Source organism: Coregonus clupeaformis, chromosome 6 (assembly GCF_020615455.1).
Source record: "Coregonus clupeaformis isolate EN_2021a chromosome 6, ASM2061545v1, whole genome shotgun sequence".
Taxonomy (NCBI): domain Eukaryota; kingdom Metazoa; phylum Chordata; class Actinopteri; order Salmoniformes; family Salmonidae; genus Coregonus; species Coregonus clupeaformis.
In genome coordinates, this window is record NC_059197.1 from 20,455,874 (window position 1) to 20,483,296 (window position 27,423).

General features: G+C 44.1%; 1 protein-coding gene across 1 annotated transcript in view; it reads right to left on the bottom strand.

The window, feature by feature from the left end:
* LOC121568109 (chloride channel protein 2-like) overlaps window positions 1-27,423 on the bottom strand; it is a 97,242-nt gene that overhangs the window by 41,053 nt on the left and 28,766 nt on the right. Inside the window, exons 7-12 of the mRNA XM_045220941.1 lie at window positions 19,863-19,941; window positions 16,167-16,292; window positions 13,634-13,718; window positions 12,064-12,165; window positions 11,520-11,604; window positions 3,230-3,385 (exon numbers count right to left, since the gene is read on the bottom strand). Coding sequence (XP_045076876.1) covers window positions 3,230-3,385; window positions 11,520-11,604; window positions 12,064-12,165; window positions 13,634-13,718; window positions 16,167-16,292; window positions 19,863-19,941 — 633 coding nt within the window. The remainder of the gene's footprint in view (window positions 1-3,229; window positions 3,386-11,519; window positions 11,605-12,063; window positions 12,166-13,633; window positions 13,719-16,166; window positions 16,293-19,862; window positions 19,942-27,423) is intronic.

Genomic DNA, 27,423 nt, shown 5'->3' on the forward strand with positions numbered 1-27,423 from the left:
CCGCCCTCCCTCCCGCCGTCTCTCCCTCCTTCCCTCTCTATCCCTCTTTTCCCCTCTCTCTCTCTCGTCTCTAATGAGAAGAGAGGAGACCTGGCTTGGTTTCTGTTGACTGCCATGTTTGATATAAAATCATTATTTGGACATGGTCAGCTCTACTGCTCTAGTAATTAGTCCCCTCTGTCTTACACACACGCGCGTGCACACACACAGGTGAGAGGCAAATAATGTTGGCAGGGTGCGATGACATCACTTCTCCTTCAGCGGCAATCGCTAGGACAGCAGGCAGGGCAGTATTCCCATGGTGACGGGCGGTGGTGACGTTGACTTCCTGCCCAGTGACAGTCACCCTGGGTTCTTCCCTCCCTGTCACGGGGTTACCTAGGCGATGCTCTTGCTGACTCACGCAGGTATGAGCAGACAGGTATGGCTTCATCATTACTGTATCATCATGGCCTCAGAGGACAGTAGAATATCACCTACTATACCTCAGATATGACTTTCAGACCAGGGGGACCTTGGGATGCTGCAAGACGGGACTTCAACTACCACACACGCGCAATCACACACACACAAAGTAATCCCAAGTTACAGAATCCCTGAATACTGACCTTCTGTGACAGAACCAATAACCTTTACAGAATGACAGCGGAAGGTGGTCATAAAATAGCTGATGCAATCATTGCAAAACAATGGGAACATCTACGCCATCAACATCCTCCTGTAACATCCTCCTGTAACATCCTCCTGTATAGCAGCTATAGTCCTCTCCTATTTCTCCTTTATACACGTCTTTATACTTCCTTTAAATGTCACTTTTCCTAGTTTCTTTTGACTCTTGCTTCCTCCATGTCTCTTCTCTAACGCTGTTCTCTGTCATTTCTCTCGCTCTCTTTCTCAGAGCAAAAGCACAGACAGACAGACAGACAGTAAAAGACATACAAGGCCACAGGTGTGGGCCTGTAAAAGGGAGATGGACGTTTCTATGGTAATGGAGCAGTTTATATGGTTTATAGAGAAACAGGCAGAGCTGGAGACACACCTCTTCCTGAGGGCTCACACCTGCTCCAGCATTCCCATATGTGAATAAGACGTCAGCTAAAGCGTCATTAACAGTTCCTTTAATCCCACAGAGACAGGGGTGAGAGAGCGAGATGTGAGCGAGGGAGAAAAAAAAAGGGAAAGAGGAAGAGAGCCGAGGGAGTAGAGGAGATGGACGAAAAAAAGCGGGGAATCAGAGGGAAACAAAGATGGAACGGAATAAAAAAAAAGAGGGGGAAATGACAGAAAGAGAAAAGGAGAAAGAGGGAGAGAGGGATGGGGAGGAAAGCGGGGTCAAGGGGAAACGTTTTGACGCAGTAGCGGGGACATTTATACTCGATTGAATGTGTCAGTCATCAGAAGGGTGTGTGACAGTCTATCGCCCAGGCCCCTAGGGGCCTCCAAGGGCCCTACTCCTATTCCCACTCCAATTGCTGGGCTGCCACCACCCTCCAACAGAGGACTGGAGAAGGACTGCAAAAAACCTATAGGGGTCAAAAAGCTGTCTCATTGCAGTGTGCTAGCTAAAAACAGTCAGTCTGCTATAGAGAAGGCAGCCTATGAGTAATATCATAGAGAGGAGAAAATCTATCCATAGAATGTCTGTCTGTGTCTAATAAAAGCTTGGGCCATTTGCATAGTGTGGAAGAAACTACCACTCTGGGCTCTTTAAACTATACCATGTAATTAGACATCATCCCAGCAGACACACTTTGTGTGCGTCCGAGTTAGTGTGCGTGCGCGTATGTGCGTCTAAGTTCTGTAAGAGATGTGTGAGTGAAGTTGACTACGTATGCATGTAAGGCCAAAAATACTACCTCTATTGAGGACAGCGGGCACACACACAAAGTTAGTGACAACGTCAAAAAATGGAGCAGAAATACTGCCCCATATACAGTAGCGGGCCACACACACACACACACACAAGTTACGCCCTTGGGAGTGACGTTGGAGGAACGGGGGGATGGGATTGGACAGCACCGTCAGAGGGGGGACAGTAAAGGTGTCTGATTTCAGGACAAGACAGAAGAGGAAGGAGAGGACAAGATGGACACACTCTACTGTATCAATGAGAGACAGGGCGAGGGGTGAAGTGGAGAGAAAGAGAATTGGTTGGAGTGGAGTAGATTCATTTAGAGTAGATTGGTCTCACTGGGTTCCACAAAGTATAATGACGTTTTCTTTTCTGATTTTGTGAGAGACAAAAGGCAAAGAAAGAGAGAGCTAGGATGAGCGAGAAGGCAAAGGAGAGAAAGAGTGTATAGAGTGTATTTATCTTCTATTACAGCAGGATCATCACCCTCAATATCTAACGGTTATATAACTTTACTGCTCTAGCACTCTCCCCTCAGTCCCTCTCCACACACACACACACTTGTCTCTCTCCATCCCTCTGTGGTTCCTCGCTATCCAGGGACTTTAACTGCATTACACACTTGGTTTACTCGATACACACAGCCTATTGCCTCTCTCTCTCTCACACACACAACGCAGCGAGCGAACAAGATTTACAACAGCAGTTCTGCGGTTCTCTTTTAAAAGGGGATATTTCATGTGAGATGCTAGATGGAAGAACCTGGATAAACAAAGGTTACATAAAAACCTAATCAAATCCCAACAAGGTAATAACATGCTGCTTCACCTGCCCTCATATAACACTGGGCTGGGTCTCAATATGCCACAACCCTAACCCTCATATAACATTGGGCTGGGTCTCAATACACCACAACCCTAACCCTCATAACACTGGGAGGGTCTCAATACACCATAACCAGCATATAACACTGGGCTGGGTCTCAATACACCATAACCCTAACCCTCATAACACTGGGCTCGGTCTCAAAACTTCGGAAACCTAACCCTCATATAACACTGGGCTGGGTCTCAATACTTCAGAAACCTAACCCTCATATAACACTGGGCTGGGTCTTAATACACCTCAAGCTTAACCCTTATACAACACTGGGCTGGGTCTCAATACTCCTCTCCTTCCATTGAAATGACTGGACAGGATCCTGTCATATTACCTTCACCTGTCATGTCAAATGGGAAGGACGTTACTGCAGACTATTGAGACACGCCACATGTAGTGGGGAGGGAGTAAAGTAACAGGGAATTAAAACATAACTGGTGATTATAAAGAAGAGGAGAGATGAGAACAAAGTGGATGATGATGACGATGTGTGCCTACCTTCATTACGATGAAGAGGACGAGGGTGACGAAGACGTTGACCTGGGGGTGATTCCAGGCCTGGGAGTTGCCGATGTAGTCAAATCCCTCGGCTATGCCCTGCTTGGCCCATGTCCGGTTGTCTAGCAACGTCACCAGGGACTCCTTCTGGGTCAGCTGCATGGGGAAACAGGAAGTGACATTCCAGTGCACTCTGAAAGTATTCAGACCCCTTGACTTTTTCCACATTTTGTTATGTTACAGCATTATTCTAAAATGGATTAAATGGTTTATTTCCCTTCATCAATCTACACACAATACCCATTATGACAAAGCAAAAACAGTCTTTTTGAAATGTTAGCAAATTAATAAAAAATTTAAAACTGAAATATCACATTTCCATAAGTATTCAGACCCTTTACTCAGTACTTTGTTGAAGCACCTTTGGCAGCGATTACAGCCTTGATTCTTATTGGGTATGATGCTACAAGCTTGGCACACCTGTATTTGGGGAGTTTCTCCCATTCTTCTCTGCAGATCCTCTCAAGCTTTGTCAGATTGGATGGGGAGCGTTGCTGCACAGCTATTTTCAGGTCTTTATAGAGACGTTCAATCGGGTTCAAGTCCGGGCTCTGGGTGTGCCACTAATGGACTTGTCCTGAAGCCACTCCTGCGTAGTCTTGGCTAAGTGCTTAGGGTCATTGTCCTGTTGGAAGGTGAACCTTCTCTGGAGCAGGTTTTCATAATGGATCTCTGTACTTTGCTCCATTCATTTTTACCTCGATCCTGACTAGTCTCCCAGTCCCTGCCGCTGAAAAACATCCCCACAGCATGACGCTGCCACCACCATTCTTCACCGTAGGGATGGTGCCAGGTTTCCTCCAGACGTGACGCTTCGCATTAAGGCCAAAGAGTTCAATCTTGGTTTCATCAGACAAGAGAATCTTGTTTCTCATGATCCGAGAGTCCTTCAGGTGCCTTTTGGCAAACTCCAAGCGGGCTGTCATGTGCCTTTTACTGAGGAGTGGCTTCCGTCTGGCCACTCTACCATAAAGGCCTGATTGGTGGAGTGCTGCAGAGATGGTTGTCCTTCTGGAAGGGATCTCCCATCTCCACAGATGAACTCTGGAGCTCATTCAGAGTGACCATTGTGTTCTTGGTCACCTCCCTGACCAAGGCCCTTCTTCCCCCGATTGCTCAGTTTGGCCGGGCAGCCAGCTCTAGGAAGTGTCTTGGTGGTTCCAAACTTCTTCCATTTAAGAATTATGGAGGTCTATGTGTTCTTGGGGACATTCAATGCTGCAGAAATGTTTTGGTACCCTTCCCCAGATCTGTCCTTGACACAAACCGGTCTCGGAGCTCTACGGACAATTCCTTCGACCTCATGGCTTGGTTTTTGCTCTGACATGCACTGTCAACTGTGGGACCTTATATAGACAGGTGTGAGCCTTTCTAAATCGTGTCCAATCAATTTAATTTACCACAGGTGGACTCCAATCAAGTTGTAGAAACATCTTAAGGATGATCAATGGAAACAGGATGCACCTGAGCTCAATTTCGAGTCTCATAACAAAGGGTCTGAATACTTATGTAAATAAGGTCTGTTTTTAATTTTTAATACATTTGCAAACATTTCTAAAAACCGTTTTTTGCTTTGTCACTATGGGGTATTGTGTGTAGATTGATAAGGATTATTATTATTATTATATATATACAGTGGGGAGAACAAGTATTTGATACACTGCCGATCTTGCAGGTTTACCTACTTACAAAGCATGTAGAGGTCTGTAATTTTATCATAGGTACACTTCAACTGTGAGAGACGGAATCTAAAACAAAAATCCAGAAAATCACATTGTATGATTTTTAAGTAATTAATTTGCATTTTATTGCATGACATAAGTATTTGATACATCAGAAAAGCAGAACTTAATATTTGGTACAGAAACCTTTGTTTGCAATTACAGAGATCATACGTTTCCTGAAGGTCTTGACCAGGTTTGCACACACTGCAGCAGGGATTTTGGCCCCCTCCTCCATACAGACCTTCTCCAGATCCTTCAGGTTTCGGGGCTGTCGCTGGGCAATACGGACTTTCAGCTCCCTCCAAAGATTTTCTATTGGGTTCAGGTCTGGAGACTGGCTAGGCCACTTCAGGACCTTGAGATGCTTCTTACGGAGCCACTCCTTAGTTGCCCTGGCTGTGTGTTTCGGGTCGTTGTCATGCTGGAAGACCCAGCCACGACCCATCTTCAATGCTCTTACTGAGGGAAGGAGGTTGTTGGCCAAGATCTCGCGATACATGGCCCCCATCTATCCTCCCCTCAATACAGTGCAGTCGTCCTGTCCCCTTTGCAGAAAAGCATCCCCAAAGAATGATGTTTCCACCTCCATGCTTCACGGTTGGGATGGTGTTCTTGGGGTTGTACTCATCCTTCTTCTTCCTCCAAACACGGCGAGTGGAGTTTAGACCAAAAAGCTCTATTTTTGTCTCATCAGACCACATGACCTTCTCCCATTCCTCCTCTGGATCATCCAGATGGTCATTGGCAAACTTCAGACGGGCCTGGACATGCGCTGGCTTGAGCAGGGGGACCTTGCGTGCGCTGCAGGATTTTAATCCATGACGGCATAGTGTGTTACTAATGGTTTTCTTTGAGACTGTGGTCCCAGCTCTCTTCAGGTCATTGACCAGGTCCTGCCGTGTAGTTCTGGGCTGATCCCTCACCTTCCTCATGATCATTGATGCCCCACGAGGTGAGATCTTGCATGGAGCCCCAGACCGAGGGGTGATTGACCGTCATCTTGAACTTCTTCCATTTTCTAATAATTGCGCCAACAGTTGTTGCCTTCTCACCAAGCTGCTTGCCTATTGTCCTGTAGCCCATCCCAGCCTTGTGCAGGTCTACAATTTTATCCCTGATGTCCTTACACAGCTCTCTGGTCTTGGCCATTGTGGAGAGGTTGGAGTCTGTTTGATTGAGTGTGTGGACAGGTGTCTTTTATACAGGTAACGAGTTCAAACAGGTGCAGTTAATACAGGTATTGAGTGGAGAACAGGAGGGCTTCTTAAAGAAAAACTAACAGGTCTGTGAGAGCCGGAATTCTTACTGGTTGGTAGGTGATCAAATACTTATGTCATGCAATAAAATGCAAATTAATTACTTAAAAATCATACAATGTGATTTTCTGGATTTTTGTTTTAGATTCCGTCTCTCACAGTTGAAGTGTACCTATGATAAAAAGTACAGACCTCTACATGCTTTGCAAAATCGGCAGTGTATCAAATACTTGTTCTCCCCACTGCTTGGCCTCCGACCGCAAGGCACTACAGAGGGTAGTGCGTACGGCCCAGTACATCACTGGGGCCAAGCTTCCTGCCATCCAGGACCTCTATACCAGGCGGTGTCAGAGGAAGGCCCTCAAAATTGTCAAAGACTCCAGCCACCCTAGTCATAGACTGTTCTCTCTGCTACCGCACGGCAAGCGGTACCGGAGTGCCAAGTCTAGGTCCAAAAGACTTCTCAACAGCTTCTACCCCCAAGCCATAAGACTCCTGAACAGCTAATCATGGCTACCTGGACTATTTGCACTGCCCCCCCCCACCCCATCCTTTTACGCTGCTGCTACTCTGTTAATTATTTATGCATAGTCACTTTAACTCTACCCACATGTACATATTACTTCAACTACCTCAACTAGCCGGTGCCCCCGCACATTGACTCTGCACCGGTACCCCCCTGTATATATAGCCTCCCTACTGTTATTTTATTTTACTTCTGCTCTTTTTTTCTCAACACTTTTTTTGTTGTTGTTTTATTTTTACTTTTTTGTTAAAAATAAATGCACTGTTGGTTAAGGGCTGTAAGTAAGCATTTCACTGTAATGTCTGCACCTGTTGTATTCGGCTCATGTGGCCAATAAAATTTGATTTGATATATATATATAAATAATAATAATATGCCATTTAGCAGACGCTTTTATCCAAAGCGACTTACAGTCATGCGTGCATTCATTTTTTTTGTGTATGGGTGGTCCCGGGGATCGAACCCACTACCTTGGCGTTATAAGCGCCGTGCTCTACCAGCTGAGCTACAGAGGACCACATATATATATATATATATATATATATATATATATAACACACACAGCTCAAAAAAATAAAGGGAACACTAAAATAACACATCCTAGATCTGAATGAATGAAATAGTCTTATTAAATACTTTTTTCTTTACATAGTTGAATGTGCTGACAACAAAATCACACAAAAATTATCAATGGAAATCAAATTTATCAACCCATGGAGATCTGGATTTGGAGTCACTTTCAAAATTAAAGTGGAAAACCACACTACAGGCTGATCCAACTTTGATGTAATGTCCTTAAAACAAGTCAAAATGAGGCTCAGTAGTGTGTGTGGCCTCCACGTGCCTGTATGACCTCCCTACAACGCCTGGGCATGCTCCTGATGAGGTGGCGGATGGTCTCCTGAGGGATCTCCTCCCAGACCTGGACTAAAGCGAGACATGATGTCCCAGATGTGCTCAATTGGATTCAGGTCTGGGGAACGGGCGGTCCATAGCATCAATGCCTTCCTCTTGCAGGAACTGCTGACACACTCCAGCCACATGAGGTCTAGCATTGTCTTGCATTAGGAGGAACCCAGGGCCAACCGCACCAGCATATGGTCTCACAAGGGGTCTGAGGATCTCATCTCGGTACCTAATGGCAGTCAGGCTACCTCTGGCGAGCACATGGAGGGCTGTGCGGCCCCCCAAAGAAATGCCACCCCAAACCATGACTGACCCACCGCCAAACTGGTCATGCTGGAGGATGTTGCAGGTAGCAGAACGTTCTCCACGGCGTCTCCAGACTCTGTCACGTCTGTCACGTGCTCAGTGTGAACCTGCTTTCATCTGTGAAGAGCACAGGGCGCCAGTGGCGAATTTGCCAATCTTGGTGTTCTCTGGCAAATGCCAAACGTCCTGCACGGTGTTGGGCTGTAAGCACAACCCCCACCTGTGGACGTCGGGCCCTCATACCACCCTCATGGAGTCTGTTTCTGACCGTTTGAGCAGACACATGCACATTTGTGGCCTGCTGGAAGTCATTTTGCAGGGCTCTGGCAGTGCTCCTCCTGCTCCTCCTTGCACAAATGCGGAGGTAGCAGTCCTGCTGCTGGGTTGTTGCCCTCCTACGGCCTCCTCCACGCTCTCTGATGTACTGGCCTGTCTCCTGGTAGCGCCTCCATGCTCTGGACACTACGCTGACAGACACAGCAAACCTTCTTGCCACAGCTCGCATTGATGTGCCATCCTGGATGAGCTGCACTACCTGAGCCACGTGTGTGGGTTGTAGTCTTCGTCTCATGCTACCACTAGAGTGAAAGCACCGCCAGCATTCAAAAGTGACCAAAACATCAGCCAGGAAGCATAGGAACTGAGAAGTGGTCTGTGGTCACCACCTGCAAAACCAGTCCTTTATTGGGGGTGTCTTGCTAATTGCCTATAATTTCCACCTGTTGTCTATTCCATTTATATATATACACACACATTTACATTTTAGTCATTTAGCAGACGCTCTTATCCAGAGCGACTTACAGTTAGTGAGTGCATACATTTTTCATACTGGCCCCCCGTGGGAAACGAACCCACAACCCTGGCATTGCATGCGCCATGCTCTACCAACTGAGCTACAGCGTTGTACGAGATCTTCAGTTTCTTGACAATTTCTCACATGGAATAGCCTTAATTTCTCAGAACAAGAATAGACTGACGAGTTTCAGAAGAAAGTTAGTTGTTTCTGGCCATTTTGTGCCTGTAATCGAACCCACAATTGCTGATGCTCCAGATACTCAACTAGTCTCAAGAAGGCTAGTTTTATTGTTTCTTTAATCAGCACAACAGTTTCCAGCTGTGCTAACATAATTGCAAAAGGGTTTTCTAATGATCAATTAGCCTTTTAAAATGATGAACTTGGATTAGCAAACACAACGTGCCATTGGAACACAGGACTGATGGTTGCAGATAATGGGCCTATGTAGATATTCCATTAAAAATCAGCTGTTTCCAGCTACAATAGCCATTTACAACATTAACAATGTCTACACTGTATTTCTGATCAATTTTATGTTATTTTAATGGACAAAAAAATTGCTTTTCTTTCTAAGTGACCCCAAACTTTTGAACGGTAGTGTATATATACAGTACCAGTCAGAAATGTGGACACACCTACTCATTCAAGGGTTTTTCTTTATTTTTTACTAAATTCTACATTGTAGAATAATAGTGAAGACATCAAAACTATGAAATAACACATATGGAATCATGTAGTAACCAAAAAAAGTTTTAAACAAATATGTTTTAGATTTTAGATTCTTCAAAGTAGCCACCCTTTGCCTTGATGACAGCTTTGCACACTCTTGGTATTCTCTCAACCAGCTTAATGAGGAATGCTTTTCCAACAGTCTTGAAGTAGTTCCCACATATGCTGAGCACTTGTTGGCTGCTTTTGCTTCACTCTGCGGTCCAACTCATCCCAAACCATCTCAATTGGGTTGAGGTCGGTGGATTGTGGAGGCCAGATCATCTGATGTAGCTCTCCATCACTCTCCTTGGTCAAATAGCCCTTACACAGCCTGGAGGTGTGTTTTGAGTTACACAGTCCCACTAAGCGCAAACCAGATGGGATGGCATATCGCTGCAGAATGCTGTGGTAGCCATGCTGGTTAATTGTGCCTTGAATTCTAAATAAATCACAGACAGCGTCACCAGCAAAGCACCCCCACACCTTCACTCCTCCTCCATGCTTCACGGTGGGAACCACACATGTGGAGATGATCCGTTCACCTTCTCTGCGTCTCACAAAAACACAGCGGTTGGAACCAAAAATCTCAAATTTGGACTCAGACCAATAGGAAACTTCCACCGGTCTAATGTCCATTGCTCGTGTTTCTTGGCCCAAGCAGGTCTCTTCTTATTAGTGTCCTTTAGTAGACCATGAAGGCCTGATTCATGCAGTCTCCTCTGAACAGCTGATGTTGAGATGTGTCTGTTAATGTATACATCTGGCCCTTCATTGGACACTGTGTTAACAAACCTCCAAACGAGCTTCAATGCCATACAACACTCCTTCCGTGGCCTCCAACTGCTCTTAAACACTAGTAAAACTAAATGCATGCTCTTCAATCGAACGCTGCTTGCACCCGCCTGCCCGACTAGAATCACTACTCTCGGCGGGTCTGACTTAGAATATGTGGACAACTACAAATACCTAGGTGTCTGGTTAGACCGTAAACTCTCCTTCCAGACTCACATTAAGCATCTCCAATCCAAAGTTAAATCTAGAATCGGCTTCCTATTTCGCAACAAAGCCTCCTTCACTCATGCTGCTAAACATGCCCTCGTAAAACTGACTATCCTACCGATCCTTGACTTCGGCGATGTCATTTACAAAATAGCTTCCAACACTCTACTCAGCAAATTGGATGTAGTCTATCACAGTGCCATCCGTTTTGTCACCAAAACCCCATATACTACCCACCATTGTGACCTGTTGGCTGGCCCTCACTACATATTCGTCGCCAAACCCACTGGCTCCAGGTCATCTATAAATCACTTCTAGGCAAATCCCCGCCTTATCTTAGCTCATAGGTTACCATAGCAACACCCACCCGTAGTCTGCGTTCCAGCAGGTATATCTCAGTGGTCATCCCCAAAGCCCTCACCTCCTTTGGTCGCCATTCCTTCCAGTTCTCTGCTGCAAATGACTGGAACGAACTGCAAAAATCTCTGAAGCTGGAGACTCTTATCTCCCTCACTATCTTTAAGCATCAGTTGTCATAGCAGCTTACCGATCACTGCACCTGTACACAGCCCATCTGTAATTAGCCCACCCAACTACCTCATCTCCATATTGTTTACATTGTTATTTATTTTGCTAATTTGCACCCCAGTATCTCTATTTGCACATCATCTTCTGCACATCTTTCACTCCAGTGTTAATACTAAATTATAATTGTAATTATTTTGCACTATGGCATATTTATTGCCTTACCTCCATAACTTACTACATTTGCACACACTGTATATATATTTTCTATTGTGTTATTGACTGTACGTTTTGTTTATCCCATGTGTAACTCTGTGTTGTTGTTGTTTTTACCGCACTGCTTTGCTTCATCTTGGCCAGGTCGCAGTTGTAAATGAGAACTTGTTCTCAACTGGCTTACCTCCCCCCTCCCTCCCTCTGATTTCTCCTGTGAGATGATGACCAGCCCACACCGGCCATGGTGTGGCTTAGTGGAACTAACCTTGCCTGCCATGAACTGTCCGAAGCCGGGGGGAAAGGTTAGCGTAGACACCAGCAGAGTGACCAGGGCTGGGTACAGCAGACGCCTGAGAGAAGAGAGGGAGGGAGGGTGAGAGGAAGCGGGAGGGAGGGTGAGAGGGAGAGGAGAGTAAGAGGGAGGGAGGGTGAGAGGGAGAGGAAAGAGAGAAGGAGGGGGAGAGGACGAGGCGAGAGGGTGTTTAGTCATTACTGTTTATTCTTCATAACCAAACTGTCCCCCAAACAATTCCATGGCTGAGTGATATACAAAACATGACATTAATTTAGAAGTCTGAGAATCGTTAATTCATCTGGTAGGGAGATGAGTAAACACCATTCATTAATAAACACTTGTCAAGATGAATGTCTTCATTTATCTCTGCTGTGGAGAGATCTGCATCAAAGGAGCTAAATATGTGTGTGTGTGTGTGTGTGTGTGTGTGTGTGTGAGAGAGAGAGAGTGAGACACTAGGATACAGGGACTCTCCGGGACCCAGTAGGGGCCACTGTCTGACGTAATGACTTACTTCTTCATGAGGAACTTGTTGATGGTCTTCTGTTTCCTGATGAACTGGACTATCAGTCTGTTCAGGTAGACAAACAACGCCCCACCAAAACCACTGGCAATACTGTGGAGAGAGAGGAGGGAGGGTTGAGCGCGGAGAAGAGGGAGAGGGGCAATGGAGAGAAGAGGGACAGGGAGATTAAAAGAACAAAATGAGGTGGAGAAAGAGAGAGAGAGACAGGTTTACGTATATAAGCTTGTGTTTTATCCAGTATGTGTCCACTTTGTGTAAGTGGTAGTAGGACAGAGAGCCACCAGAATCAAGCAGGGCCCTTTTAGAAGTACTTTCCAAAGTTCCCCTTGAGCTACCGCCAAGTATATGAATGCTCATATATTCATGTTCCTGCATAATTAATTCTGTCAAATACTCCTGAATAAATTATGAATAGATGACGTAGAATCATTTGTACACGTTTTAAAGCCATTCTCTGAAACGTGTGTATGTATGTACGTGTGTATATTCTCAGAACGCCACATCTGAGTACCAGTGAAAGTTTGAAACATTATCCCAGAGCTAGAAGGGGTTTACTACACAAAGGTTTGCCCCATCTAGCATGTAGCAGAGGAGACAAACCTCCCCCGCTCTCTCTCTGTCCGAGTTAACTGAAACACTGACCGACTTTCCCCATAAGACATCAAGGCATTGGCGAGGGAGAGGATACCAACATACACACATGCAGGGGCGTGCGTACAGACACACAACAAACTCCCTCTCTAAAAGTGTGATAAGACGGCTGTTCTCTGGAGGCAGCGTTTTGTTAGATTATGTTCTGCTCAGATCCCAAGTGGGAGGACATCCTCCAGACAAAAAGGAGGAAAGAAATAGGGATTTTCTTCTCTTTGGGAGCCGTTAAGCACAGGGCTGTTCTTTCATCTGAGGAGAGAGAGAGAGAGAGAGAGAGAGAGAGAGAGAGAGAGAGAGAGAGAGAGAGAGAGAGAGAGAGAGAGAGAGAGAGAGAGAGAGAGAGAGAGAGAGAAGAAAAAAAAAAAAAAAAAAAAAAAAAGAGAGAAAAAAAAAGAGAGAGAGAGAGAGAGAGAGAGAGAGAGAGAGAGAGAGAGAGAGAGAGAGAGAGAGAGAGAGAGAGAGAGAGAGAGAGAGAGAGAGAGAGAGAGAGAGAGAGAGAGAGAGAGAGAGAGAGAGAGAGAGAGAGAGAGAGAGAGAGAGAGAGAGAGAGAGAGAGAGAGAGAGAGAGAGAGAGAGAGAGAGAGAGAGAGAGAGAGAGAGGGGGGAGAGAGAGAGAGAGAGAGGAGAGGGGAGGCTCCCCTCTTTATCCATCTCCCCAGCAGCCCCCCCTCTTTCTCTCTCTCTCCCTCCCTCCCTCCCTCCCTCCCCTGAGAGGCTCTGGTCTAATTCAGTTCTGTGGTAAGCCCGGAGGCTACGCTACTACCGAAACAGCAAGCTAAAATAAGATGTCCTAAATGCACCACCTCACTGGCTGAATTATCCATATTAGGTGACTAACGTCAGGAGGCTATCCTCCTGAACCCTCACACCAGCATTCACTGGCTAACTGAGGCCAACTTAGACTCACCCAATGACAGCGAAGGCTGGGAGCTCCTGGAGGTCAAAGGGAAAGTCCAGACGGAAACTGGTTTTAAACAGAGCTGTGATGGTCTCTGTTTAGGAGGGAGGGAGAGAGAAATAGAGAGTGATTCATCCTTATCAAAAAAATGTTTTTAAGGGGCTATATACACAGTACAGACCTTACCTCAATGTTTGATTGGGGCAATATACAATATATGGGTCGTTCCACGAAATGAGTGCCTTTTGCGTCCCTTGAATATTTTAAGTAGAAATTGTGCACCAATATTGAATTTTAAAAGTCTGTTATATTTAATGAAGTGCCCTTTAATATAGACCACATGGAGAATTCAATAAATCTGTACCAATCAAAAGTTTGGACACACCTACTCATTCAAGGGTTATTCTTTATTTTTAAGGGTGGCTATTTGAAGAATCTCAAATATATTTTGATTTGTTTAACAATTCTTTGGTTACTACATGATTCTATGTGTTATTTCATAGTTTTGATGTCTTCACTATTATTCTACAATGTAAAAAATAGTAAAAATAAAGAAAAACCCTGGAATGAGTAGGTGTGTCCAAACTTTTCACTGCTAGTGTATGAATAAAGGCTTGCTAAAGTGTTAAAACTGCATTTTGACATGTCCCTCCATGCACCCTCTGTTGCTTTGACAAAGTCAGTTCTGAAGATTACTATTTATTTAATGTGATTAATTTACATCTGTCATGGTGTAAAAGCAGGTTAGCTGGTTGTACTCTTTTTGGCCATTTTCTGGTGTTTTGTGGTGGAAAACTGAGCGGGTCGAACACAACACATCAACCGGTTACCCATAGATAGACAGGGTACAAATCTTAATAATAATAAAAAATTGTGACGCTTGCACACAATTGCTCCTCCCTGTCGCACACAACAAGCTTCCATTCCCCATTTCACAAGGGGATTTCTGGCTGATTTCTGGCCGATTTAACAACCCTGTTACTTTATTTGACACTTGATAGGCACTTCCTATAACTCACTTTTAATTTAACCTCCAGAGATGGGAAAACTTGTTTTTTATGAAGTTGAACATGTGCCCTTTATGACAATGTTAAAATGAGGTGAAATCAAAATATATTTTGACATCTCAAAAGGCACCCAATTGGTGGAGTGACCCATATACACAAAAAACATGTTTACGCAACATGCAACAATTATAAAGATTTTCCTGAGTTACAGTTCATGTAAGGAAATCAGTCAATTGAAATAAATTCAATAGGCCCTAATCTATGGATTTCACATGACTGGGAACACAGATATGCATCTGTTGGTCACAGATACCTTAAAAAAAAGGTAAGGGCGTGGATCAGAAAACCAGTCAGTATCTGGTGTGACCACCATTTGCCTCATGCAGCGCAACACATCTCCTTCGCATAGAGTTGATCAGGCTGTTGATTGTGGAATGTGGACCTACTCCTCTTCAATGGCTGTGTATTATTTAATTTTTTTGTCATTTAGCAGACGCTCTTATCCAGAGCGACTTACAGGAGCAATTAGGGTTAAGTGCCTTGCTCAAGGACACAGACAGATTTTTCACCTAGTCAGCTCGGGGATTAGAACCAGCGACCTTTCGGTTACTGGCACAACGCTCTTAACCACGAAGCTACCTGTTTGGCCACTAAGCTACCTGCTTGGCGGGAACAGGAACACACTGTCGTACATGTTGATCCAGAGCATCCCAAACATGCTCAATGGGTGAGATGTCTGCTGAGTATGCAGGCCATGAAAGAACTGGGACATTTTCAGCTTCCAGGAATTGTGTACAGATCCTTGCGACATAGGGCCGTGCATTATCATGCTGAAACATGAGGTAATGGCGGGGGATAAATGGCACGACATTGGGCTTCAGGATCTCGTCACGGTTTCTCTATGCATTCAAACTGCCATAGTTAAAATGCAATTGTGTTTGTTGTCCGTAGCTTATGCCTGCCCATACCATAACCTCACCGCCACCATGGGGCACTCCGTTCAGCAAACCGCTTGCCCAAACGACGCCATACACGCTGACTTCAATCTGCCCAGTAAAGTTGAATCCGGGATTCATCCATGAAGAGCACACTTCTCTAGCTTGCCAGTGGCCAACGAAGGTGAGCATTTGCCCATTGAAGTCGGTTACGATGCCGAACTGCAGTCAATTCAAGACCCTGGTGAGGATGACGAGCACGCAGATGAGCTTCCCTAAGACAGTTTCTGACAGTTTGTGCAGAAATTCATTCAGTTGCGCAAACCCACAGTTTCATCAGCTGTCTGGGTGGCTGTAATGATCATGCTGTTTAATCAGCTTCTTGATAAGCCACACCTGTCAGGTGGATGGATTATCTTGGCAAATGAGAAATGCTCACTAACAGGGATGTAAACAGATTTGTGCACCAAATTTGAGAGAAATACGTTTTTTGTGCGTATCGAAAATGGTGATCTTTTATTTCAGCTCATGAAACATGGGACCAACACTTTACATGTTGCGCTTATATTTTTGTTCAGTATACATGTAGACCGGTCTTACCCTCGTCTCTATTCCACACGGCCAGGACTCTGAAGATGAAGGCACTGAAGGTGGCAGCGAAGAACCCTCTCCAGTAATTCCTCACCGCAAAGAACGTAGACGTTACCTCAATACTGAACAGCACACCTACAAAACACACACACATTAAACAATTTCTCAGTAACATGATCAAAGTAACTATGCCCCAATCAGGGGAGTGAAGGGGGAAGGAGTGAACCTTGCAATCTCTGACCCAACCAGTGTATCAGTCAGTGAGTGTTATCCGACTGGGCACACCACAATTTCAATGTGGATAATTGGGTAATATTTGGTTGAGACGTTGATCAATGAGATTACAACCTACACTACTGTTCAAAAGTTTGGGGTCACTTAGAAATGTCCTTATTTTCTAAAGAAAAGCTATTTTTTTGTCCATTAAAGTAACTTCAAATTGATCAGAAATAAAGTGTAGACATTGTTAATGTTGTAAATGGCTATTGTAGCTGGAAACGGCTGATTTTTTATGGAATATCTACATAGGCGTACAGAGGTCCATTATCAGCAACCATCAGTCCTGTGTTCCATTCACACGTTGTGTTTGCTAATCCAAGTTTATCATTTTAAAAGGCTAATTGATCATTAGAAAACCCTTTTGTAATTATGTTAGCACAGCTGAAAACTGTTGTGCTGATGAAAGAAGCAATAAAACTGGCCTTCTTGAGACTAGTTGAGTATCTGGAGCATCAGCAATTGTGGGTTCGATTACAGGCTCAAAATGGCCAGAAACAAATAACTTTCTTCTGAGACTCATCAGTCTATTCTTGTTCTGAGAAATGAAGGCTATTCTATACGAGAAATTGCCAAGAAACTGAAGATCTGGTACAACGCTGTGTACTACTCCCTTCACAGAACAGCGCAAACTGTCTCTAACCAGAATAGAAAGAGGATGTGGGAGGCCCCAGTGCACAACTGAGCAAGAGGACAAATACATTAGTGTCTAGTTTGAGAAATCGACGCCTCACAGGTCTTTAACTGGCAGCTTCATTAAATAGTACCCGCAAAACACCAGTCTCAGTGTCAACAGTGAAGAGGCGACTCCGGGATGCTGACCTTCTAGGCAGAGTTGCAAAGAAAAAGCCATATCTCAGACTGCCCATCTTAATCATTTATTTTTATTGGCCAGTCTGAGATATGGCTTTTTGAAGCTGGTTGTGAGAATGCCAAGAGTGTGCAAAGCTGTCATCAAGGCAAAGGGTGGCTATTTGAAGAATCTCACATATAAAATACACTGCTCAAAAAAATAAAGGGAACACTAAAATAACACATCCTAGATCTGAATGAATGAAACAATCTTATTAAATACTTTTTTCTTTACGTAGTTGAATGTGCTGACAACAAAATCACACAAAAATGATCAATGGAAATCAAATTTATCAACCCATGGAGGTCTGGATTTGGAGTCACCCTCAAAATTAAAGTGGAAAACAACACTACAGGCTGATCCAACTTTGATGTAATGTCCTTAAAACAAGTCAAAATGAGGCTCAGTAGTGTGTGTGGCCTGTATGACCTCCCTACAACGCCTGGGCATGCTCCTGATGAGGTGGCGGATAGTCTCCTGAGGGATCTCCTCCCAGACCTGGACTAAAGCATCCGCCAACTCCTGGACAGTCTGTGGTGCAACGTGGCGTTGGTGAATGGAGCGAGACATGATGTCCCAGATGTGCTCAATTGGATTCAGGTCTGGGGAACGGGCGGGCCAGTCCATAGCATCAATGCCTTCCTCTTGCAGGAACTGCTGACACACCCCAGCCACATGAGGTTTAGCATTGTCTTGCATTAGGAGGAACCTAGGGCCAACCGCACCAGCATATGGTCTCACAAGGGGTCTGAGGATCTCATCTCGGTACCTAATGGCAGTCAGGCTACCTCTGGCGAGCACATGGAGGGCTGTGCGGCCCCCCAAAGAAATGCCACCCCACACCATGACTGACCCACCGCCAAACCGGTCATGCTGGAGGATGTTGCAGGCAGCAGAACATTCTCCACGGCGTCTCCAGACTCTGTCACATGTGCTCAGTGTGAACCTGCTTTCATCTGTGAAGAGCACAGGGCGCCAGTGGCGAATTTGCCAATCTTGGTGTTCTCTGGCAAATGCCAAACGTCCTGCACGGTGTTGGGCTGTAAGCACAGCCCCCACCTGTGGACGTCGGGCCCTCATACCACCCTCATGGAGTCTGTTTCTGACCGTTTGACCAGGGTCATTTTGCAGGGCTCTGGCAGTGCTCCTCCTGCTCCTCCTTGCACAAAGGCGGAGGTAGCGGTCCTGCTGCTGGGTTGTTGCCCTCCTACGGCCTCCTACGGCCTCCTCCATGTCTCCTGATGTACTGGCCTGTCTCCTGGTAGCGCCTCCATGCTCTGGACACTACGCTGACAGACACAGCAAACCTTCTTGCCACAGCTCGCATTGATGTGCCATCCTGGATGAGCTGCACTACCTGAGCCACTTGTGTGGGTTGTAGACTCTGTCTCATGCTACCACTAGAGTGAAAGCACCGCCAGCATTCAAAAGTGACCAAAACATCAGCCAGGAAGCATAGGAACTGAGAAGTGGTCTGTGGTCACCACCTGCAAAACCAGACCTTTATTGGGGGTGTCTTGCTAATTGCCTATAATTTCCACCTGTTGTCTATTCCATTTGCACAACAGCATGTGAAATTTATTGTCAATCAGTGTTGCTTCCTAAGTGGACAGTTTGATTTCACAGAAGTGTGATTGACTTGGAGTTACATTGTGTTGTTTAAGTGTTCCTTTATTTTTTTGAGCAGTGTATATTTTGATTTGTTTAACACTTTTTTGATTACTACATGATTCCATACATGTTGTTTCATAGATTTGATGTCTTCACTACTTTCTACAAGATAGAAAATAGTAAAAAGAAAAGAAAAACCCTTGAATGAGTAGGGGTTCTAAAACTTTTGACCGGTAGTGTATCTCCTTCAAATGTTGATATTTGGTTGCATTGACAACCAAACAATGAAATATCACTAAATATAATTAAATATCATTACATTTGAAAATCTACCAGATTGAAACCATAGGCCTATGTAGTCTATTTTTAGCTGAATCCTGGGTTGAATTGAGACAATAGCTGTTGATGACTTTGCAAATGCTATATAGGCATAAATAGCATAATTGATGATATAAGAGTGATAAAGTATGGTCACATTTCATTTGCTCTGTTAAACCTACCCTTTGGAATGACTTCATAGCAACAGTGAATCAATTTAATTTTTAAGTGGAGATCTCTCAACAATCATTCTCACGATAGCACATTGGTAATAGTTAGTGACAAGCAGGGCTAGGCTACGTTAAAACCTTGGATGGGAGACCAAAGGGTAGCTGTAGATAGATCAATTATCCAGTAGGAGGTGCTGCAGTGTATTGTTTTTTTCCCTGATAGTGGATATAACGTTGAAGATCTGACCTTGTTTTAAAAGGTACAAATTAAACATTTTATACAAGGTAGTGTCTATGTTGAAATTTGGTTACCATGATAACAATCCTGTTGTTGAAATTTCACCCTCAAAACAGTAGTTTACGTTGATGACTTCTTTCAAATCCAATGTAGATTCCACGTCACAATAAGTTGACAAATTACACTGAAACAACGTTGATTCAACCAGTTTGTGCCTAATGGGTGTTGGTGCCACTCACCTCCTATAGGGGCAGCAAAACAACAGCCCACCCCCACAGCACAGGCAGCTGCCAACATCTCAATGTTCCTCGACTCATTCTGTAAACACATAGGGAGAGGTGTGTTTACATTTACAGACACACACACACACACACAGCCTGTGAGGTAGGCTAGGCCGTTGTCAGGATGGATGTAGGACTAGCAGTGTAGAAGGAGGGATGTAGGACTAGCAGTGTAGAAGGAGGCAGACAAAGATGTTACGTTTTTCTGTCCAAGGCAAGGGCTTTTATGTGCAAAAATGGGGAATAAATAAGCACCAAAAGTAGGCTACTACATTATTTACAAAATAATAAACAGGACGAAGAGCAATATTAACTGAATTTAAATCAATAAGTCAGCCCACTGACCTCCCCCAGGGCAGGCCTCAGTAATGACTGATAGCAATTAGCATGCACAGCAGCAAGTATAGCCCAACCTTTCCCTGTCACAGCTGTTGTGGATGAAATGCAGAGTTTAAATACATTTTACCCATAATGCATTTCACCATCGAACATACCATTTCACATCAACAGGTTGTCATGAACAGTTCAAGTGTCAATCAGCAGTTGAAACAATAACAAAGCGTCTCCCCACCCCACCCGTTTCAGTAAAAAGCTGAAGGATAGGGCTGGACTCAAATTCATGGACAGAGCTATGGATGCAAGGACTGACCATCCATGATATCAAAATTCTAGTTTTAATCATGTTTTGAAGCTATAATTGTTTGTTTACATTTACTTTGTTAACAAACATTGGAGTGAAACAAGCTTTTATTTTGGGTTCTGATGGGGTACGAAAGTTGAACTAAGCTCATGAGGCACTTATAAGAAAAAATCTTTAAGAATCAATAGGTACATTTAATTAATTCAGCGTTTCCCAAACTCGGTCCTGGGCACCCCAAGGGGTGCATGTTTTGGTTCAGCTTTGTAGTGCTAGGGGAAAACCAAACGTGCACCCCTTGGGGTTCAAAGGACCGAGTTTGGGAAAGGCAGAGTTAAAACGTTTGCCTCCGTTTGCCTGTCACAAACACACCAACCAGGAAATATTAAGAACCTATCTTCAATTACGAGGACAAATAAAGTAAGCAAGCATTTACATTTCTTTAGCTTTGCTTGAGCGCTAAAGCTTTTATTCCTAAAAATTATCACTTTGTAGGTAATATTTTAATTAACAAATGCATGGATGGAAGAGTAATTTGTGTGGAATCGCAAAAAACTAAAGCTTTGGTGCCAAAATCAACCAGCAAGCGTGACCACAAACTCTCATAGGCTACATTTATTATTATTATTATTACATTTCTCAGCAATCAAAATAGCGGAGAACATTCCTGCAAATAAAAAACGTCTTTCATAAAACAGTTTTGATAATATTGACTTTACTTTGCTAGAAGGCACAGAGAGATTGGATCTGTGACACTGCCCAAACAACCACAGGGTAAGGTCGAATGAAATACAATTTCTGCAAACACAGTATTACATGGGACTACAGATGGTTTCCAGATATGTAATAGGAACAGGTGGTAGAGAGATGGGATATGGAGTTCTGGAGAGGAGGAAGTTATGGTGGATGTTCAGCCCTTCATCTCCAGCCATGCTTTACCTTGTCTCCTATGAGGCTTGGCTCCTTTAAGCAGCATGTTAGTGAAACAGAGAGCCGTGACTGAAAATGCGCCATATTCATATACAGTACAGATACAACACAGAGAGGAGGGGGGAGAAAGAGAGATAGAGGATGAGGGAAGGAGAAAGAGTCTAGAAGGAGAAGAGGAGAAGATTAAGGGGAGACCGACAGAGAGACCAACAGGGTTATGCAGCAAAAGAGTGCTCCACTCTTGAGGGGACTTTGGGGTTTGCTTCAAAGATTCTTCATTGCCCCGGTCTCCCCGGCCCTTCACACACACACACACACACACGGGGGTCTCATCTTCAGAGTACAGAGAGATGAGTCAAAGAATCCCTCTCTCTCATTCCCTCTGTCCCCCAAGGCCCAAGCGGAACAAGCATAGTCTTTCAACTTTCTATCTCTCTACTCCTCTTTGCCTGGTTGTCGGTCTTTACCTCTCTCGCTCTCCCTTGCTTTCAAAACTTTTCTTCCTCTATGCATCTCTACATTTATTTATCACTCCCTGTAGTATAGCTAGGGAGATTAAAGATGAGATGTATTTAATTAGTTTGCAAATAACATGCTGGTTTAAATATTTATTATGTGTATATTACTTATTATGTGTAAACGTATGTACTGTGTGTGTGTGTGTGTGTGTGTGTGTGTGTGTGTGTGTGTGTGTGCGTGCATAATCAAATAAATACCTGCGCATTCTGGACATACACTCAGAGGAACACTCAAGAGTGAAAACATTCTCTAAACTGGTAATGTGTGACGTGTTTTTCTCCAAGTCAAGTCTTTCCTCTGAGCCAGCCCACTAACAGGCCTGGTGTGGTATTGAGCCGATGCAGACATGAGCAGTCAATTAGGAGGAACAAACAGATTGGAGAATCAGAACAGTGTTTCTCACTGCTCCTCCTAAGCTTTGGCAGTGCTATCACGTCGATCGGCCTGATTAAGGAGTTCAGAGAAACAAGAAAACTTTTCCACATACAACTAACCTACAGTTCTGTCTTAAGGGAGAGGGGAGTCTGTTCAGTGAATTACTATGGTATCTCAACCATAGTGGAGTTGGTTTGACTGCATGATCAGTGGCTACACTAGATGATGGATAGATATAGTGATAAGATATACTGTGGTGGTACTGTGGTTTAAATGTGAGGTTTAAAAGGGAGAGTACCGTGAAAAAAGTTAGGGTATGGAAGTGAAATAGCAACAGAGGCAAGTATAGTGTTGAAAGAGGAAAGCAAAGGATTACTAAAGCGAAGCCAGTTCAGAAAGGGAACCAGAGTGCCCGCCTCAGCTGACGCATCAGCTGAGATTGCACCAATTAGATGCTAGTAACAATCACGCCTACCTTATTTGGCAGTCTATTAAGCTGATCGGTTCTGCTCATATATCCTGCTGGTGAATTGATGCTACTGCTAGTATGTGTTTGCTATTGTGCAGCTGCTCCTGTAGCTAGCCGTTACTCGTCATGCTGCTGTTTTCTGATATGAAATGTTCTTAGCGAACGCTCGCTAGCTGCATTTCAACTTTGCCCGCGTCATTCAATATGCTCACGTGGCACGTCTGCCTGTTGAGGGGACGTCATTGACTGCGAGGATCAATCCACGTCGCTGCTCCACTGTTGGCAGTCAATAGCGGCTACAACTAGCTTGCTAGTAGATTAGTCTTGGGACTATTGTATACTTTGATTGTTCCCATGCCAGCTTCAGGTAGAGTATGTGCGCTCGGTTAACACACCGCATCACGGAGAATCTGCCCTTGCCCATATAGGAGGAAGTAGCCTATGCTAGCCTAAATGCGTCGCTATACAGTAAGTAGCAATGTTTTCATGACGTGAGCAAGGAGATGGTGTTTATCACGCCGTTTTGATAGTATTTGGTCTCATGTGGCCGCTAATTCAATTATGTGTCGCACAGTTCACGAGACCGCTGCAAGCCACTATAGTATCAGCGATACATTTACGGTGACTTCCAGTCACATTAGTTAATGTGACTTGTGCCGGCAGTCACACTTACATTTTTGTACATATTCTGACTTCAGGTTTATCATTCTGGAACCTTTCATTATACGTTTAGCTAGAAACACATTCAATTTAACGTGCAGACTGGTCTGGAATAGCGTTCTTGTATAGCTACACTTGCGGCTTCTGCTATGGGCTAACCAGAGTATTGCAAGATCATTAGTGCATAATGTTGCAATGAGTCACACTATTAGCATACATTTAACGGTATCTTTCAGTCACATTAGTCATCTTATCTGCAGCAGTAGGTTTAGGCCCTGTATTTATTAGCCATGTTTAATCATGTGTCATGCATTTTACATAGGTAGTCGCTCCCTGTCGGTCCATCTCGTAGTCTAGTAGTTTTTAGTGACAACTATTCTACCATGTGCTATTGTACTGTATGCTAACTGTAGTGATCGCTTCATTCTAGTATCATGTATTAGCTCCTTTTGCATTTTGTTGTGTCTTACATACTGGTTTAATGTGTTATGCTGCAACTATTAATGCTGTGGTGATGCTCGCAAACTGTAATATTCTTGCTTCATTATTTGCACACAGTGTTGCATTATGGCTGCTGATATTGTATTCGTTGTTTAGGCTCTGCTTCTAACACCTTGCGAGGCGAATGTAGTGCTAACAAGTCCCATATCATCTGCACATAATCGTTGGCATGGTTGCTACTATTGCTATTGGCAAGAGCACACGGTGAGGTCACTGTGCCATAGAGGCAACACTAGCCACCCTTTCCACAGCATCTGCTTAGAGCATCGCAGTACGATGGCAGACAGATTCATTTTATCCAGGTGCAAACAGAAAGTTTCTGCAGATCTTTAACCCACGCTATGAGGGTTTTACATGAACACTAGTACAGTGGCTTGTGAAAGTATTCACCCCCTTTGCATTTTTCCTATTTTGTTGCCTAACAACCTGGAATTAAAAAATGGATTTTTTTGGGGGGTTTGTATCATTTGATTTACACAACATGCCTACCACTTTGAAGATGCAACATCTTTTTTATTGTGAAACAATAATATAATAATAAGATAATATGCCATTTAGCAGACGCTTTTATCCAAAGCGACTTACAGTCATGCGTGCATAAAAAAAAAAAAATTTGTGTATGGGTGGTCCCGGGGATCGAACCCACTACCTTGGCGTTACAAGCGCCGTGCTCTACCAGCTGAGCTACAGAGGACCACAACAAACAAATAAGACAAAAAAACAGAACTTGAGCGTGCATAACTATTCACCCCCCCAAAGTCAATACTTTGTAGAGCAACTTTTTGCAGCAATTACAGCTGCAAGTCTCTTGGGGTATGTCTCCATAAGCTTGGCACATCTAGCCACTGGGATTTTTGCCCATTCTTCAAGGCAAAACTGCTCCAGCTCCTTCAAGTTGGATGGGTTCCGCTGGTGTACAGCAATCTTTAAGTCATACCACAGATTCTCAATTGGATTGAGGTATGGGCTTTGACTAGGCCATTCCAAGACATTTAAATTGGTGGTCCTCTGTAGCTCAATTGGTAGAGCATGGCGCTTGTAACGCCAGGGTAGCAGGTTCGATCCCCGGGACCACCCATACGTAAAAATGTATGCACACATGACTGTAAGTCGCTTTGGATAAAAGCGTCTGCTAAATGGCATATTATTATTATTATTTAAATGTTTCCCCTTAAACCACTCAAGTGTTGCTTTAGCAGTATGTTTAGGGTCATTGTCCTGCTGGAAGGTGAACCTCTGTCCCAGTCTCAAATCTCTGGAAGACTGAAACGGGTTTCCCCTCAAGAATTTCCCTGTATTTAGCACCATCCATCATTCCTTCAATTCTGACAAGTTTCCCAGTCCCTGCCGATGAAAAACATCCCCACAGCATGATGCTGTGGTGCCATATTCTTTCAATTTTTTTAATAATGGATTTAATGGTGCTCCGTGGGATGTTAAAAGTTTCTGATATTTTTTAAAAACCCAACCCTGATCTCCACAACTTTGTCCCTGACCTATTTGGAGAGCTCCTTGGTCTTCATGGTACAGCTTGCTTGGTGGTGCCCCTTGCTTAGTGGTGTTGCAGACTCTGGGGCCTTTCAGAACAGGTGTATATATACACTGAGATCATGTGACACTTAGATTGCACACAGGTGGACTTTAACTAATTATGTGACTTCTGAAGGTAATTGGTTGCACCAGATCTTATTTAGGGGCTTCATAGCAAAGGGGGTGAATACATATGCACGCACCACTTTTCCATTATTTGTTTTGATTTCACTTCACCAATTTTGAATATTTTGTGTATGTCCATTCCATGAAATCCAAATAAAAATCAATTGAAATTACAGGTTGTAATGCAACAAAATAGGAAAAACGCCAAGGGGGATGAATACTTTTGCAAGGCACTGTATATATTCATTAACTATGTGCTGCTTTTACAGTTTATGTTTTGTGTGTTGTGTATTATTGTGATGCATCTTTTGGCTGGTGCAATCAATTTTGTCATCTGGATTATTCCAGATTTCCCCCTTACAGGATAAACATGCATTCTTTCAGTTGTCTATTAAATACTTCTGTCAACTTCATTCTCGCTGTAGCGCTCACGAAGCATCAGGTTAGGCATATCTTTGGAGTGTACTATTTCCACGATAGTGGTAGCCAGTTACGCAAGTTATCATGCATGCTTGTACATTGTTTGAATGCAGGCATCGTATACCGTGATGCAGGTCACACTGATACAGTCATTACTGTAGCGGAGCGTGACTCATATCTACCCCCATTGTGCTGGGCCAAATGCTGTGGACTGCTATGTGCGCTGTCCAGCAGTCGAGCAGCGTAATATCGTGATACTCGGCTGGGGTCAGTCTGTTGCCAGCTAAACATAGGTCTTTCATCATTTAGCATATATTTCAAAGAAGTACAGTTCATTTTAAAAATGATTTCTACTGCTAACCCTGACCTTTTTCCCCCAGATTTCAGTTATCACCTTGGACCTTAGTGGGGAAGCTCACGCTGTATCGCGGTGTGATGACCAATCAAGGCTTGCTATAGCTTCCAGCCGTGTTGAATTGGCTGTTAATACTAGCATTACCTAGCATGCCATGGGCTTGCTAAACACCCACATGTGGCGATCAGCTATTGGCGATCAAGCGTTCATCGTCCCCAATGGACGCGTCTGTTAAGAGCTTGTTTCAGACACTAATATGCAGGCATATTTCAGTATCTATTTGGTACATTTCTTCTTGTTATCAGGTCATCTATCTTCTCCATGGCCTACCAGCATATACACTATATATACAAAATTAGTGGATTCGGCTATTTCAGCCACACCCATTGCTGACAGGTGTATAAAGTCAAGCACAAAGCCATGCAATCTCCATAGACAAACATTGACAGTAGAATGGCCTTACTGAGGAGCTCAGTGACTTTCAAATGTGGGACCGTCATAGGATGCCACCTTTCCAACAAGTCAGTTCGTCACATTTCTGCCCTGCTAGAGCTGCCCCGGTCAACTGTAAGTGCTGTTATTATGAGTGGAAACGTCTGGGAGCAACAACGGCTCAGCTACGAAGTGGTAGGCCACACAAGCTCAGAGAACGGGACCGCCGAGTGCTGAAGCGCATAAAAATCGTCTGTCCTCAGTTGCAACACTCACTACCGAGTTCCAAACTGCCTCTGGCAAGCAACGTAGGCACAATAACTGTTTGTTGGGAGCTTCATGAAATGGGTTTCCATGGCCGAGCAGCCACACACAAGCCTAAGATCACCATGCAATGTCAAGCGTTGGCTGGAATGGTGTAAAGTTTGCCACCATTGGACTCTGGAGCAGTGGAAACACGTTCACTGGAGTGATGAATCACGCTTCACCATCTGGCAGTCCGACGGACAAATCTGGGTTTGGCAGATGCCAGGAAAAAACAAAAAGTTTGGTGGAGGAGAAATAA